Here is a 17,967-nt window from a genome sequence, read left to right as displayed (position 1 = left end):
TTGTCGTCTACTTGTTGTTCATTCCTCTGATTTTTCTTCACAGTTTGTGAACATTTCCATTAACAACAAAGTTACGAATAAGCATCTAAATACAAAACTTTACAAACCCTTAAAACCATTATTTTTACAAAGTCATTTTTGTTTATTCCTTAAAATTACCGATATCGGGTGCACTCAAGACTTGTAGAAATTGACTTAAAATGGAGAAGATGAATTAACATTTGGTGTGCGTCACATGATCTCACACATGCCATATCAATACGGCCAAATCATTTAATTTTTATTACTTTTATGCCCCCTATTGTTGGAATTTGTTTTCAGTTAATAGATTCGATCTGCAAAAGGTATGCTACATTTATGTGCTTTGACTGTAGTGAATAGCAGACATATAATCCATTTGTAACAATTGTAAATAATTTTGAGTATAAATTCTGTTAATTAAGAATCAATTCATTAGAAAATTGATATTTTACAATCTATTCACTGGTATGAACATTACATTATATCAAGTGTTAGTGACGGGTGTTGGTAAAATGCGGACTGGACCGGAACTCTGGACTTATAAACTGAATTTTTCCTTTAAAAAAATATTAAAGCAATTGTTCATCCATTGTTTCTTTGAAAAATGAAAACGCAGTTAGAAACTACCACCCTTTCCTGTTCAAGTGTTGAAAGTTAACTTTATGATAAAGGAAAATTGAAATGATACCAAAAATGTATTACGAAGTTGTAGTCAAATATTAGAATAAAAGCTATTTAAATTTTATATTTTAAAAAAATATTGAACATTTTTGCATTAAAATAGTTTTTTAGTTGAAAGGAAAAAAGACCAACTCTTTTGAAAAATTACGTATTTCGTATTATTTATATCTTGAATGGTGACATAACTTGTTTGATTTGCTGTTTACTGTCTGTACTGAAAACATTAGAAACATGTTACATATGTATAAGGCCACCTCATTTTCAGAAACATTTCGAACATTTAGCGTAGAATTTTGCAGTGCTTACGTGAAAGCAAAAGTAGAATTAACCGTTTTTACTTATTATGTGCAATACAAAGTATACAGTAAAACAGATTTTGAGCCTTAATATAAGCACGAAAATAACTACATAAATGAATGAATGGATCTTTAACTTAATATTAAAAAACAAAAATTAAAATTCAGTATCTGAAGTTAGTATATTTTTTAAACTGTCTGACCGGCCACATCTAACTTTTATCAATATGGTACCAGAAACACACAATTATTCCAGTAGACCTTTAATAGAAATAGGCTGAAAAAACAAACAAACAAACAAAACAGATTTAAGGAAATATTAATTACAGGCAGTAAATCTTTAGGGAGAGATGAATTTTACTTGTACATGTAGAATGCAGGAAATTGCATTTCAGGACATCATGTTTTCAAACTATTACGGGGGAGCATACCCCCGAACCACCTAGAAACTGTGCTGCTTTTGTGCCCTCGTTCTCGGTCGCCCCCCCCCCCCCCCCCCATGTTTAATTGCTTCTGCCGTGCCTGAATTACATTTGCTAACAAGTTGTGGTAGTCTCAAGAATAATAGTGTTTTTAGTTTTTTAAATGTCATTGGTGTTACACATTGTGTTACGTTTTTGGCATTGGTGTTACTCAACAATATATACTGAGTCAAATTAAACACTTCACAATCTAAAATTTGAATAAAATCAGTGAGTGTTGAAAGCAGGTGTTTTTTCAGGAATAAATATTGTAATGGCAATGTCGACACATTTGAAGCCCATCACAGCCCACGTGACCCGATCCATAGCACGTGCACAGCACCACTGAGGCAAAAGTGGTTTTGCATGTGCCACTGCATGGTCACTTGACTACAGTAGCACACATGTTTTCATCGTTAGTTGTTCACAGTAGTGTGACACAACGAAAAACACATTAAAACAATATTTGTCATGATCTGTTTTGATGCCACGCCTCACAACTGTGAAGCGTGAATGTGTCGTTGGCATGTTGCACGCAACAACATCAGTAGCTGACGTTGCAAGGGCGTTGGATTGCAGTCGACGGGCAATTTATGATCTGTGGACACGTAATAGTTTGAAAACATGATGTCCTGAAATCGGCTGCGAACCGCCCACCTCCACGGAGGGCACCCATATGTTGGACCAATTTTGACACAATTTCATCGACATCAACGTCAACTGTGGGCACAATGCCACTTTGATGTAAGAAAATATCAGTAAAATACACATTGCGTTATTTATGTCTCTCAGTGTTTATACATATTGACATTTTAACAGTTGGTTAATTTACAGAGAATTGATGTAAGTAAGTATCAGTAAAATACACATTGCTTTATTTATGTCTCTCAGTGTTTATACATATTAACATTTTAACAGTTGGTTAATTTACAGAGAATTGATGTAAGTAAGTATCAGTAAAATACACATTGCTTTATTTATGTCTCTCAGTGTTTATACATAGTAACATTTTAACATTAATTGGTTAATTTACAGAGAATTGATGTAAGTAAGTATCAGTAAAATACACATTGCTTTATTTATGTCTCTCAGTGTTTATACATATTAACATTTTAACAGTTGGTTAATTTACAGAGAATTGATGTAAGTAAGTATCAGTAAAATACACATTGCTTTATTTATGTCTCTCAGTGTTTATACATAGTAACATTTTAACATTAATTGGTTAATTTACAGAGAATTGATGTAAGAAAGTATCAGTAAAATACACATTGCGTTATTTATGTCTCTCAGTGTTTATACATATTAACATTTTAACATTAATTGGTTAATTTACAGAGAATTGATGTAAGAAAGTATCAGTAAAATACACAATGCGTTATTTATGTCTCTCAGTGTTTATACATAGTAACATTTTAACATTAATTGGTTAATTTACAGAGAATTGATGTAAGAAAGTATCAGTAAAATACACAATGCGTTATTTATGTCTCTCAGTGTTTATACATACATGTAGTAACATTTTAACATTTGGTTAATTTACAGAGAATTGATGTAAGAAAATATCAGTAAAATACACAATGCGTTATTTATGTCTCTCAGTGTTTATACATAGTAACATTTTAACATTTGGTTATTTGACAGAGAATTGATGGAAGAAAATATCAGTAAAATGCACATTTCGTTATTTATGTCTCTCAGTGTTTATACATAGTAACGTTTTAACATTTGGTTAATTGACAGAGAAACCTCATTGATGTAAGAAAATATCAGTAAAATACACAATGCGTTATTTATGTCTCTCGGTGTTTATACATAGTAACATTTTAACATTTGGTTATTTGACAGAGAATTGATGGAAGAAAATATCAGTAAAATACACAATGCGTTATTTATGTCTCTCAGTGTTTATACATAGTAACATTTTAACATTTGGTTATTTGACAGAGAATTGATGTAAGTAAGTATCAGTAAAATACACAATGCGTTATTTATGTCTCTCAGTGTTTATACATAGTAACACTTGGTTAACTGACAGAGGAACCTCACTGACACCACATAGACTACTCCTACTGAAAAAGCAACAAAGGAACATTTATATGCACTTTCCAATACACACTGGTCGAGACAGGTAAAAAATCCATCCGAGACAATACATAACACAGCCAGCTGTGGGTCACTGGTTGAGACAGGTAAAAAACCCATCCTTGACAATACATAACACAACCAGCTGTGGGTCACTGGTTGAGACAGGTAAAAAATCCATCCGTGACAATACATAACACAGCCAGCTGTGGGTCACTGGTTGAGACAGGTAAAAAATCCATCCGTGACAATACATAACACAGCCAGCTGTGGGTCAGTGGTTGACAGAGGTAAAAAATCCATCCTTGATTTGAAATGACGTGGAAGATAGCATAATATAATATTTGAGAAACTAAGTTCAAGTGTTTGAGTGTTAAGGAAGGTGAATGCCATATCAGAAAGCAAATAAAATACTATAAACATTTGACTGCAACATTGTAGTGTTTAGAGAAAAACAAATACAATTGTAATTTATTAGTTTCTATATTTTAATTGTGGTGTAACTAAATTCCAGTAGTCCCTAATTGTCATTCATTAGTTTCTGCATTCCAGTGGTGGTGAACATTTACCAGTGACAATGTAACTAAGTTCCAGTAGACCCTAATTGTCATTCATTAGTTTCTGCATTCCAGTGGTGGTGAACATTTACCAGTGACAATGTAACTAAGTTCCAGTAGACCCTAATTGTCATTCATTAGTTTCTGCATTCCGGTGGTGGTGAACATTTACCAGTGACAATGTAACTAAGTTCCAGTAGACCCTAATTGTCATTCATTAGTTTCTGCATTCTGAGGGTGGTGAACATTTACCAGTGACAATGTAACTAAGTTCCAGTAGACCCTAATTGTCATTCATTAGTTTCTGAATTCTGATGGTGGTGAACATTTACCAGTGATAATGTAACTAAGTTCCAGCAGACCCTAATTGTCATTCATTAGTTTCTGCATTCTGAGGGTGGTGAACATTTACCAGTGACAATGTAACTAAGTTCCAGTAGACCCTAATTGTCATTCATTAGTTTCTGCATTCCAGTGGTGGTGAACATTTACCAGTGACAATGTAACTAAGTTCCAGCAGACCCTAATTGTCATTCATTAGTTTCTGCATTCCAGTGGTGGTGAACATTTACCAGTGACAATGTAACTAAGTTCCAGTAGTCCCTAATTGTCATTCATTAGTTTCTGCATTCTGATGGTGGTGAACATTTACCAGTGACAATGTAACTAAGTTCCAGTAGTCCCTAATTGTCATTCATTAGTTTCTGCATTCCAGTGGTGGTGAACATTTACCAGTGACAATGTAACTAAGTTCCAGTAGACCCTAATTGTCATTCATTAGTTTCTGCATTCCAGTGGTGGTGAACATTTACCAGTGACAATGTAACTAAGTTCCAGTAGACCCTAATTGTCATTCATTAGTTTCTGCATTCCAGTGGTGGTGAACATTTACCAGTGACAATGTAACTAAGTTCCAGTAGACCCTAATTGTCATTCATTAGTTTCTGCATTCCAGTGGCGGTGAACATTTACCAGTGATAATGTAACTAAGTTCCAGCAGACCCTAATTGTCATTCATTAGTTTCTGCATTCTGATGGTGGTGAACATTTACCAGTGACAATGTAACTAAGTTCCAGTAGTCCCTAATTGTCATTCATTAGTTTCTGCATTCCAGTGGTGGTGAACATTTACCAGTGACAATGTAACTAAGTTCCAGTAGACCCTAATTGTCATTCATTAGTTTCTGCATTCTGGTGATGGTGAACATTTACCAGTGACAATGTAACTAAGTTCCAGTAGACCCTAATTGTCATTCATTAGTTTCTGAATTCTGATGGTGGTGAACATTTACCAGTGACAATGTAACTAAGTTCCCGTAGACCCTAATTGTCATTCATTAGTTTCTGCATTCTGATGGTGGTGAACATTTACCAGTGACAATGTAACTAAGTTCCAGTAGACCCTAATTGTCATTCATTAGTTTCTGCATTCTGATGGTGGTGAACATTTACCAGTGACAATGTAACTAAGTTCCAGTAGTCCCTAATTGTCATTCATTAGTTTCTGCATTCCAGTGGTGGTGAACATTTACCAGTGATAAAGTAACTAAGTTCCAGTAGTCCCTAATTGTCATTCATTAGTTTCTGCATTCTGATGGTGGTGAACATTTACCAGTGACAATGTAACTAAGTTCCAGTAGTCCCTAATTGTCATTCATTAGTTTCTGCATTCCAGTGGTGGTGAACATTTACCAGTGACAATGTAACTAAGTTCCAGTAGACCCTAATTGTCATTCATTAGTTTCTGCATTCCAGTGGTGGTGAACATTTACCAGTGACAATGTAACTAAGTTCCAGTAGTCCCTAATTGTCATTCATTAGTTTCTGCATTCCAGTGGTGGTGAACATTTACCAGTGACAATGTAACTAAGTTCCAGTAGACCCTAATTGTCATTCATTAGTTTCTGCATTCCAGTGGTGGTGAACATTTACAAGTGACAATGTAACTAAGTTCCAATAGTCCCTAATTGTCATTCATTAGTTTCTGCATTCCAGTGGTGGTGAACATTTACCAGTGACAATGTAACTAAGTTCCAGTAGACCCTAATTGTCATTCATTAGTTTCTGCATTCTGGTGGTGGTGAACATTTACCAGTGACAATGTAACTAAGTTCCAATAGACCCTAATTGTCATTCATTAGTTTCTGCATTCCAGTGGTGGTGAACATTTACCAGTGACAATGTAACTAAGTTCCAATAGACCCTAATTGTCATTCATTAGTTTCTGCATTCCAGTGGTGGTGAACATTTACCAGTGACAATGTAACTAAGTTCCAGTAGACCCTAATTGTCATTCATTAGTTTCTGCATTCCAGTGGTGGTGAACATTTACCAGTGACAATGTAACTAAGTTCCAATAGTCCCTAATTGTCATTCATTAGTTTCTGCATTCCAGTGGTGGTGAACATTTACCAGTGACAATGTAACTAAGTTCCCGTAGACCCTAATTGTCATTCATTAGTTTCTGCATTCTGATGGTGGTGAACATTTACCAGTGACAATGTAACTAAGTTCCAGTAGACCCTAATTGTCATTCATTAGTTTCTGCATTCTGATGGTGGTGAACATTTACCAGTGACAATGTAACTAAGTTCCAGTAGTCCCTAATTGTCATTCATTAGTTTCTGCATTCCAGTGGTGGTGAACATTTACCAGTGATAAAGTAACTAAGTTCCAGTAGTCCCTAATTGTCATTCATTAGTTTCTGCATTCTGATGGTGGTGAACATTTACCAGTGACAATGTAACTAAGTTCCAGTAGTCCCTAATTGTCATTCATTAGTTTCTGCATTCCAGTGGTGGTGAACATTTACCAGTGACAATGTAACTAAGTTCCAGTAGACCCTAATTGTCATTCATTAGTTTCTGCATTCCAGTGGTGGTGAACATTTACCAGTGACAATGTAACTAAGTTCCAGTAGTCCCTAATTGTCATTCATTAGTTTCTGCATTCCAGTGGTGGTGAACATTTACCAGTGACAATGTAACTAAGTTCCAGTAGACCCTAATTGTCATTCATTAGTTTCTGCATTCCAGTGGTGGTGAACATTTACAAGTGACAATGTAACTAAGTTCCAATAGTCCCTAATTGTCATTCATTAGTTTCTGCATTCCAGTGGTGGTGAACATTTACCAGTGACAATGTAACTAAGTTCCAATAGACCCTAATTGTCATTCATTAGTTTCTGCATTCTGGTGGTGGTGAACATTTACCAGTGACAATGTAACTAAGTTCCAATAGACCCTAATTGTCATTCATTAGTTTCTGCATTCCAGTGGTGGTGAACATTTACCAGTGACAATGTAACTAAGTTCCAGTAGACCCTAATTGTCATTCATTAGTTTCTGCATTCCAGTGGTGGTGAACATTTACCAGTGACAATGTAACTAAGTTCCAATAGTCCCTAATTGTCATTCATTAGTTTCTGCATTCCAGTGGTGGTGAACATTTACCAGTGACAATGTAACTAAGTTCCCGTAGACCCTAATTGTCATTCATTAGTTTCTGCATTCTGATGGTGGTGAACATTTACCAGTGACAATGTAACTAAGTTCCAGTAGACCCTAATTGTCATTCATTAGTTTCTGCATTCTGATGGTGGTGAACATTTACCAGTGACAATGTAACTAAGTTCCAGTAGTCCCTAATTGTCATTCATTAGTTTCTGCATTCCAGTGGTGGTGAACATTTACCAGTGATAAAGTAACTAAGTTCCAGTAGTCCCTAATTGTCATTCATTAGTTTCTGCATTCTGATGGTGGTGAACATTTACCAGTGACAATGTAACTAAGTTCCAGTAGTCCCTAATTGTCATTCATTAGTTTCTGCATTCCAGTGGTGGTGAACATTTACCAGTGACAATGTAACTAAGTTCCAGTAGACCCTAATTGTCATTCATTAGTTTCTGCATTCCAGTGGTGGTGAACATTTACCAGTGACAATGTAACTAAGTTCCAGTAGTCCCTAATTGTCATTCATTAGTTTCTGCATTCCAGTGGTGGTGAACATTTACCAGTGACAATGTAACTAAGTTCCAGTAGACCCTAATTGTCATTCATTAGTTTCTGCATTCCAGTGGTGGTGAACATTTACAAGTGACAATGTAACTAAGTTCCAATAGTCCCTAATTGTCATTCATTAGTTTCTGCATTCCAGTGGTGGTGAACATTTACCAGTGACAATGTAACTAAGTTCCAGTAGACCCTAATTGTCATTCATTAGTTTCTGCATTCTGGTGGTGGTGAACATTTACCAGTGACAATGTAACTAAGTTCCAATAGACCCTAATTGTCATTCATTAGTTTCTGCATTCCAGTGGTGGTGAACATTTACCAGTGACAATGTAACTAAGTTCCAGTAGACCCTAATTGTCATTCATTAGTTTCTGCATTCCAGTGGTGGTGAACATTTACCAGTGACAATGTAACTAAGTTCCAATAGTCCCTAATTGTCATTCATTAGTTTCTGCATTCCAGTGGTGGTGAACATTTACCAGTGACAATGTAACTAAGTTCCCGTAGACCCTAATTGTCATTCATTAGTTTCTGCATTCTGATGGTGGTGAACATTTACCAGTGACAATGTAACTAAGTTCCAGTAGACCCTAATTGTCATTCATTAGTTTCTGCATTCTGATGGTGGTGAACATTTACCAGTGACAATGTAACTAAGTTCCAGTAGTCCCTAATTGTCATTCATTAGTTTCTGCATTCCAGTGGTGGTGAACATTTACCAGTGATAAAGTAACTAAGTTCCAGTAGTCCCTAATTGTCATTCATTAGTTTCTGCATTCTGATGGTGGTGAACATTTACCAGTGACAATGTAACTAAGTTCCAGTAGTCCCTAATTGTCATTCATTAGTTTCTGCATTCCAGTGGTGGTGAACATTTACCAGTGACAATGTAACTAAGTTCCAGTAGACCCTAATTGTCATTCATTAGTTTCTGCATTCCAGTGGTGGTGAACATTTACCAGTGACAATGTAACTAAGTTCCAGTAGTCCCTAATTGTCATTCATTAGTTTCTGCATTCCAGTGGTGGTGAACATTTACCAGTGACAATGTAACTAAGTTCCAGTAGACCCTAATTGTCATTCATTAGTTTCTGCATTCCAGTGGTGGTGAACATTTACAAGTGACAATGTAACTAAGTTCCAATAGTCCCTAATTGTCATTCATTAGTTTCTGCATTCCAGTGGTGGTGAACATTTACCAGTGACAATGTAACTAAGTTCCAGTAGACCCTAATTGTCATTCATTAGTTTCTGCATTCTGGTGGTGGTGAACATTTACCAGTGACAATGTAACTAAGTTCCAATAGACCCTAATTGTCATTCATTAGTTTCTGCATTCCAGTGGTGGTGAACATTTACCAGTGACAATGTAACTAAGTTCCAATAGACCCTAATTGTCATTCATTAGTTTCTGCATTCCAGTGGTGGTGAACATTTACCAGTGACAATGTAACTAAGTTCCAGTAGACCCTAATTGTCATTCATTAGTTTCTGCATTCCAGTGGTGGTGAACATTTACCAGTGACAATGTAACTAAGTTCCAATAGTCCCTAATTGTCATTCATTAGTTTCTGCATTCCAGTGGTGGTGAACATTTACCAGTGACAATGTAACTAAGTTCCAATAGTCCCTAATTGTCATTCATTAGTTTCTGCATTCCAGTGGTGGTGAACATTTACCAGTGATAATGTAACTAAGTTCCAGTAGTCCCTAATTGTCATTCATTAGTTTCTGCATTCCAGTGGTGGTGAACATTTACCAGTGACAATGTAACTAAGTTCCAGTAGTCCCTAATTGTCATTCATTAGTTTCTGCATTCTGATGGTGGTGAACATTTACCAGTGACAATGTAACTAAGTTCCAGTAGTCCCTAATTGTCATTCATTAGTTTCTGCATTCTGATGGTGGTGAACATTTACCAGTGATAATGTAACTAAGTTCCAGTAGTCCCTAATTGTCATTCATTAGTTTCTGCATTCTGATGGTGGTGAACATTTACCAGTGACAATGTAACTAAGTTCCAGTAGTCCCTAATTGTCATTCATTAGTTTCTGCATTCCAGTGGTGGTGAACATTTACCAGTGACAATGTAACTAAGTTCCAGTAGACCCTAATTGTCATTCGTTAGTTTCTGCATTCCGGTGGTGGTGAACATTTACCAGTGATAATGTAACTAAGTTCCAATAGACCCTAATTGTCATTCATTAGTTTCTGCATTCCAGTGGTGGTGAACATTTACCAGTGACAATGTAACTAAGTTCCAGTAGTCCCTAATTGTCATTCATTAGTTTCTGCATTCTGATGGTGGTGAACATTTACCAGTGACAATGTAACTAAGTTCCAGTAGACCCTAATTGTCATTCATTAGTTTCTGCATTCCAGTGGTGGTGAACATTTACCAGTGACAATGTAACTAAGTTCCAGTAGACCCTAATTGTCATTCATTAGTTTCTGCATTCCAGTGGTGGTGAACATTTACCAGTGATAAAGTAACTAAGTTCCAGTAGTCCCTAATTGTCATTCATTAGTTTCTGCATTCTGATGGTGGTGAACATTTACCAGTGATAATGTAACTAAGTTCCAGTAGACCCTAATTGTCATTCATTAGTTTCTGCATTCCAGTGGTGGTGAACATTTACCAGTGACAATGTAACTAAGTTCCAGTAGTCCCTAATTGTCATTCATTAGTTTCTGCATTCTGATGGTGGTGAACATTTACCAGTGACAATGTAACTAAGTTCCAGTAGACCCTAATTGTCATTCATTAGTTTCTGCATTCCAGTGGTGGTGAACATTTACCAGTGATAAAGTAACTAAGTTCCAGTAGTCCCTAATTGTCATTCATTAGTTTCTGCATTCCAGTGGTGGTGAACATTTACCAGTGACAATGTAACTAAGTTCCAGTAGACCCTAATTGTCATTCATTAGTTTCTGCATTCTGGTGGTGGTGAACATTTACCAGTGACAATGTAACTAAGTTCCAGTAGACCCTAATTGTCATTCATTAGTTTCTGCATTCCAGTGGTGGTGAACATTTACCAGTGACAATGTAACTAAGTTCCAGCAGTCCCTAACTGTAGTGGTTAGAGAAAAACAAAGAAAATTGTAATTTATTAGTTTCTAAATTTTAATTGTGGTGAACATTTAGGTAGTACTAAACCAAATAACTTCCGGCTGGGTCAAAGTTTGAGGTGCACCCAACTTTTGATAGAGAAGTGAACACCACAAGTCCTGTGATTGGTTATAAATGTGAGTGTGTATGTGAGTGTGTATGCAATTTCATCTAGTACCACTGTGTCAAGTAGCCTTGTGCTTGAGACATGTATGGGGTACCTGTAAAAAAAAAGTACTAAAATTTTGTGTGGAACTTGGGTAGTCATAGGTGCTATATACCTGTTATCTCAGAAATGAGCAGCTTGCCCCCAATTTTTTCTTATTCACTTTAAGGGTGAGGGGTGGTGGTATTTATATTCATGATGATTACATGTATGTCGATTGATACGCTGCAGGTAGGAGTTTTAGCCACACATGTTACTATTGTCGCCTATGGGATTTGATTTGGTAGTATACACCCTATAGCACATATTCAGTGCATAATAAAAAATATTATGATTTTGTCATTTTATTTAAACTATACTGTTTGATTAATTAACCATCACTCGACCATGCAAGCTCACAATGAATGGAGTTTGAATCAAAGTTAGCACTGAAGAAAAGTTGGTTTTGGCCTATAATTCATACTGTAAACATTTCAATAATTTCTTTTTTCATACAACTGCTCTTAAATATGGTATTATATATAGGCAACCTGAACTAAGATTTTAATAGCAATTTATTTTTATATTAAAAATAACGTGCCAATAGTGGGTTTAGTTTCCATTAACATATACTAAAACGCAAAAGAAACGCAGGTCCTGAAAATGCGAAAGAATTGCACTTTGTAAAGCAGTATCTTTGGTGGAATTGAACCTCAACTGTGTTAAAGGACATGGCACACACCCACACCACAGTCCCACCTGCGTGTCAATTTCATTACCTGTGTGACGTCACGAATTCTCAAAACACGTTGTTTGCACGTGCTGGATCATCCGTATCATGAATCCAGTGCAAACACACTCATTGAAATGCTTATAAAGCCTACACACCTGGATTTAATCGCATAAATTCAATTTGAGTAGTGACAGACAACAGAATCACATTTTAAAAATGCCGCGACTGACGCAACTCCAGCGAGGGATGGCCATCGGGATGTTGCAAGCCGGACAGACCCGTACTGCTGTAGCCAGACAATTGGGATGTCATGTTTCGACAATCGCACGCCTTTCTCAACGTCACCAAATCACTGGATCTGTGAACGATCGACCACGCACCGCCCGCCCGAGGGTGAGAACCGCAGCCCTAGACCGGTACATCCGGGTGACCCACCTTAGGAATCGGATGCTGCCAGCAGCTAACACCGCTCACCAGGTGCGTGGTCCACGTGGTCCAGTGTCCGCCGATACAGTCCGACGCCGTCTGAGGGCAGCAGGACTCCGTAACCGCCGTCCTTATGTGGGACCAATATTGACCCCTCGGCACCGCCAACAACGTCAACAGTGGGCGCAACAACATCAAAGATGGCGACGTGGCCAGTGGCAACAAGTTCTGTTTACTGATGAGAGCCGTTACAATCTTTCCAACGCTGATGGCCGAATCCGAGTATGGCGACGTCGACATGAACGTTACTCCGACTGCTGCGTTCTGCAGGCCGACCGATGGGGCGGGGGTAATGTGATGGTGTGGGGTGGGTTCTCATTCAACCACAGAACACAACTTCATGTGTTCAGACAACGCGTTAATGCCGCCGTGTACCAAAATGACGTCATCAACAATCACGTCGTTCCCTTCTTTGCTGCTCACCCACGTGTGCGCTTGCTGCAGCAAGACAATGCCAGGCCGCACACTGCCAGGGCAACACAGGCGTTGCTGGCTCAGCACAACATCCCAACGTTGCCGTGGCCAGCCTTATCTCGGACATGGCGCCTATCGAACACGTCTGGGATGAAATCGGACGTCGCCTTCAGGCTCGCGGACAACCTCAGAATATGCAGGCGCTGGAGGCAGCATTGGTCCATGAATGGAACTCACTCCCTCAGGCATTCTTTCAACGGCTTGTCAACTCAATGAGGAGACGTTGCACTGCCTGTTTGAATGCCCAGGGTGGTCACACACGATACTGACTTTGACAATGCTACAGGTCGTCTCTTTCACATTTTTAACATGGACCCCCACCCTACTTTATGACATGAAACAATAGCCAAAAAGGAATTCAATCAAAAATTTCCAACACCAATGTGTGCCGAATTGGTGTAGCTCCAAAATAAATGTTGAAATCTTCATTTCGTTTTGTTTTTTTAATATTTTATATCCAATTTAATGAGAACCTGCGTTTCTTTTGCGTTTTAGTATAGTTAATTTTTCATGTATGACATTCTGTAAACTCAGATTTATAAATATCTTGATTTTTATTGTCATTTTGACATATTTATAAGGTGCTAAGCTATATTTTGGACACATTTGTAGTATTATGCAAAATTTTAAGTAAATTTGAAAAAAAACTTTACCAAAGACATAATTAAATTTGTTGTCACTATTGTGCCTTCTGTTCTTATTTATACATAACAATAAGCTTGATTATCTGCCTTGGATTAAGTTGATAATTTATTTCTATTATTAAAGCTGTATTACCTAATGCTACTAGCTAAATAAAATGCTGGATTACAGATTGTAGGAATACATCCAATATACATATTGCATTCATGGATTAGAAAATAATGCAAGGAAACAGATGTCCGGGTAATTATGTCATTTAAAAATAGGTGTGGTTTTTTTTAATAATAAAAATAAATATGTGAAAGCTGGGTGATAATTCCAGATATCACAACTATTAAAACATCCAACTACAGTAGGCTATAACTATAAATAAAATAGTCAGGAATATTGATGGCTGCCAATGGTAATGATGGTCCATTATGAAAATCAGCATGGCTGATATAGATTTGAAATTCCCATGCCTGGTGACTTGAAGACACCCACACCCAGCATACAGGATTTCCTCCCAACACTAAAGTTTAGGACATTAAGTCATTACTTCATACAGGTACAGTCATGTTGGTGTTTCCTTCCTCAGACAGTCTATGTCTTTAATACTGATATTTCTTTGATGTGCCTGTTACGGTCTTCATAATCTAGGGGTCAGTCAAGTGCATGTGTTTTAATGGAATTCTTTAAAGGGGTATGGTACTCAGACTATCTTTGTTGCTCTACATATATACCTGAGTACACGCACCCAACTGACAGGTAAATATCTTCAGGAGTTTTATTTAAAAACATTTTGTGGTTTAATATGACATATCACATTTGTATAAAACTGCATGCAATACATTGTATGCCTTATGAGGAGTACAATACATTAGGTTGCACTGTAGAAACAACAGTTTCAGTGAGGTTGACACTTTATGTCAGAATACACCAGATCCTGCTTATCATAAAAACACATAGCTGGTCACTTTTGAAAAATGAATTGTAGCGTTCCTGGTTTTCAGTCTGTCTATCTTTTCATATTTTCATAACAGCATGATCTAACTCTACTCACTTATGAATATCAGGAACATTATTTTCTCATTGCTACGAGGGATAATACAATAATTGTCGTGCAACTGTTTTAAATGTTGTCGGCAGAAGTCCGTGCAAGAGTGTGGCCTGACTGAATCAACCAATCAGGTTGGTCAAGTTAGATTATTTTTCGACGCACGTTATTCATCCCCACTTGCGCTCGGGTTGTTTTCCTGTGAGGTTAGTTTTTGTGGGTTGCGTTGTTTTTCGTTTTATATATATGTAAACCTGTTTGCTTCCATTCCTAGCTGTCTGCCCATTTATACGTATGTTTAACCAATGTATATCTTATAAGTTTCGGTTATTAAAATTATAAATTAGCTACGTAAAGCGAGTCATGCAATGACCCGTGTTATGTGTAAGGTGTAATCGTCCCATATATAATTCCGGGTTTTAACCGTGCACCAACTGTTCGCTTAATCGTTTTGGCTGAGTTAGAGAATGGACGACCCGTCTGAATAAATTAAACCTGATTAAATTAGGATATTGTTGATTTTAATTAGCGGTCTTCGTCATTGTCGATGGTTTGTAACCCCATTCCAAATAAGTGAGTCCTAATTATATGGATTAACGACTACTTTAATAGGGTGTTTTGGTTAAAAATAGCTTTGAAGGGGGCTGTCCAATATATATGATGTAACGGAGTTCGTGTACACCGGCATGGATGGGTAATCGTGTAAGGTGTAGAATCTAATTATTTGGTGTGTGCTGTCCTGCAGATGTAAATTTAATTCCGCGAATATTCTCTTTGTCGGGATTATCCACGACACATTCATACACGTCCCTAATTATAAATATTTATTTGTATGGATCTCTGGGTGTAAATTTATTTATTTGATGGTAGTCAATTCATATATGGATTCTTAGAGGCCTACCATACATATCTGTTATTTGTTTGTACTCTCTCGAATAAATGTGTAATCTGTTTATTTGTTTTCTGGGTTTTCTGTGCTAGGCAAGTCGGCCTCTGGTTTATAGTAATTTCAGCCTTCTAGAGAATTATTAATAAACTCTTAGTACCAGCAAAAGTCTACAACCAAAAGGGGTAGCCGAACCCGTGGTCCCCAGTTTGGGACCCGAAAAGTAAATTTCATTACGGAATGTTATCAGTATACACATGTAGGTAGTACTAAACCAAATAACTTCCGACTGGATCAAAGTTCGAGGTGCACCTAACTTTTGATAGAGAAGTGAACACAACAAGTCCTGTGATTGGTGATAAATGTGAGTGTGTTAGTTGTAAAAAAAACATAGTTTCATCTGGGCAATAAATGTACGCAATTTTATTTCATCTAGTACCACTGTGTCAAGTAGCCTTGTGCTTGAAACATGTATGGGGTACCTGTAAAAAAAAAAGTACTCAAATTTTGTGTGGAACTAGTGTAGTCATAGACGCTACCCGTTATCTCAGAAATGAGCAGCTTGACCCCCAATTTATTCTGATTCATTTTTAAGGGTGAGGGGTGATAGTATTTATATTTGTGCAATTATGTTGATTGATACACGGCATATAGGAGTTTTAACAACATAATATGTTACTATTGTTGCCTATGGGATTTGATTTGGTAATATGCACCAGTGACAATGTAACTAAGTTCATTACTAACTCTCATTCATTAGTTTCTTCTACATTCCGGTGGTAGTGAACATTTATCAGTGACAATGACAGTGAGCTTGAGATTGTGTGTGTGTGCGTGTGTTTGAGCTTGAGATTGTGTGTGTATGTTTGAGCTTGAGATTGTGTGTGTGTGTGTTTGAGCTTGAGATTGTGTGTGTGTGTATGTTTGATTATTTATTTTTATTTCAACTTATTTTCGTGCTTATATCCAATTAAGGTTCAAGCACGCTGTCCTGGGCACACACCTCAGCTATCTGGGCTGTCTGTCCAGGACAGTAGGTTAGTTGTTAGTTGGTTAGTAGTTAGTGAGAGAGAAGAGGGTGTAGTGGCCTTACACCTACCCATTGAGCCCTTAAGAACTCGCTCTGGGTTGGAGCCGGTACCGGGCTACGAACCTGTACCTACCAGCCTGTAGTCCGATGGCTTAACCACTACGCCACCGAGGCCGGTTGTATGTTTGAGCTTGAGATTGTGTGTGTGTGTGTTTGAGCTTGAGATTATGTGTGTGTGTTTGAGCTTGAGATTGTGTGTTTGAGCTTGAGAGCTTGAGATTGTGTGTGTGTTTGAGCTTGAGATTGTGTATGTGTATGTGTGTGTGAGCTTGAGATTGTGTGTGTGTGTGTTTGAGCTTGAGATTGTGTGTGTATGTTTGAGCTTGAGATTGTGTGTGTGTGTTTGAGCTTGAGATTGTGTGTGTGTGTGTGTTTGAGCTTGAGTGTGTGTGTGTGTTTGAGCTTGAGTGTGTGTGTGTGTGTTTGAGCTTGAGTGTGTGTGTGTTTGAGCTTGAGATTGTGTGTGTGTGTGTCTTTGAGCTTAAGATTGTGTGTGTGTGTGTGTGTGTGTTTGAGCTTGAGATTGTGTGTGTATGTGTGTGCGAGTGTGCTTGAGCTTGTGTGTGCGAGTATGTGTACTTTAGCTTGATCTTGAGTTTGTGTGACTCTGTGTTCCAAATGGAGAGGATATTTCATGTTTATTTGAGTTTCTACATTAAGGAATGAAATAGCAGTTGTATGGATTAGCATGAATGTTTCTTTTATAAAAAAGTAAATGTTTATCTTTTATGCACCCTTACCTTTACTCTTAACGTGAAGTTTGTGCTGGTATCCAAAGAGTCTGAAATGTAAACTGTTAACTGGAGCCACGAGTTGGACTGTGGTGGACCCGCAGGAAGTACTAAACTATTTGTGTCTTCGTTTCCTTGATACAAGAGAGTATCTGAAATGAAAAAACAGCTTATTACTACACCACTTCATTATGGCAAGCAAACACATTAAACTTTCTAAACATCAGGACTACAAAAATCAAAAACAGAATTACAGGTTGATGCACCATTTATCACTTGATTGTAATTAGCATTTGTAATCAAGTAAAGTATTGTCATTACAAACTAATTATAATCCTGATTTGCGTTTCTTTTGGTGTTAAGTATGAATATAAATTGCTAACATGTTAAGAGTCAATTTTGTAATTTGCGAGTGTTATCCCCTCCTCTCCCCAAAGGATGTAAGCTAGCCCTTTTGTATATTGGAAAGGTCTGCATGATTTAGACACATCATAAAATTTGTTTGATGAGAATATCTC

At 37.2% G+C, this 17,967-nt stretch overlaps 1 protein-coding gene across 1 annotated transcript in view; it reads right to left on the bottom strand.

Moving 5' to 3' along the window:
* Nucleotides 1-17,967, bottom strand: part of LOC121383902 (polycystic kidney disease protein 1-like 2) — a 188,321-nt gene that overhangs the window by 142,199 nt on the left and 28,155 nt on the right. The window contains exon 7 of the mRNA XM_041514000.1: nt 17,459-17,601. Within this exon, the coding sequence (XP_041369934.1) occupies nt 17,459-17,601 (143 nt within the window). The remainder of the gene's footprint in view (nt 1-17,458; nt 17,602-17,967) is intronic.

The sequence above is a fragment of the Gigantopelta aegis genome, chromosome 10, assembly GCF_016097555.1.
Source record: "Gigantopelta aegis isolate Gae_Host chromosome 10, Gae_host_genome, whole genome shotgun sequence".
Lineage (NCBI taxonomy): Eukaryota > Metazoa > Mollusca > Gastropoda > Neomphalida > Peltospiridae > Gigantopelta > Gigantopelta aegis.
The sequence above is the reverse complement of the archived record's forward strand: the minus strand, read 5'-3'. Positions and strand labels throughout refer to the sequence as shown.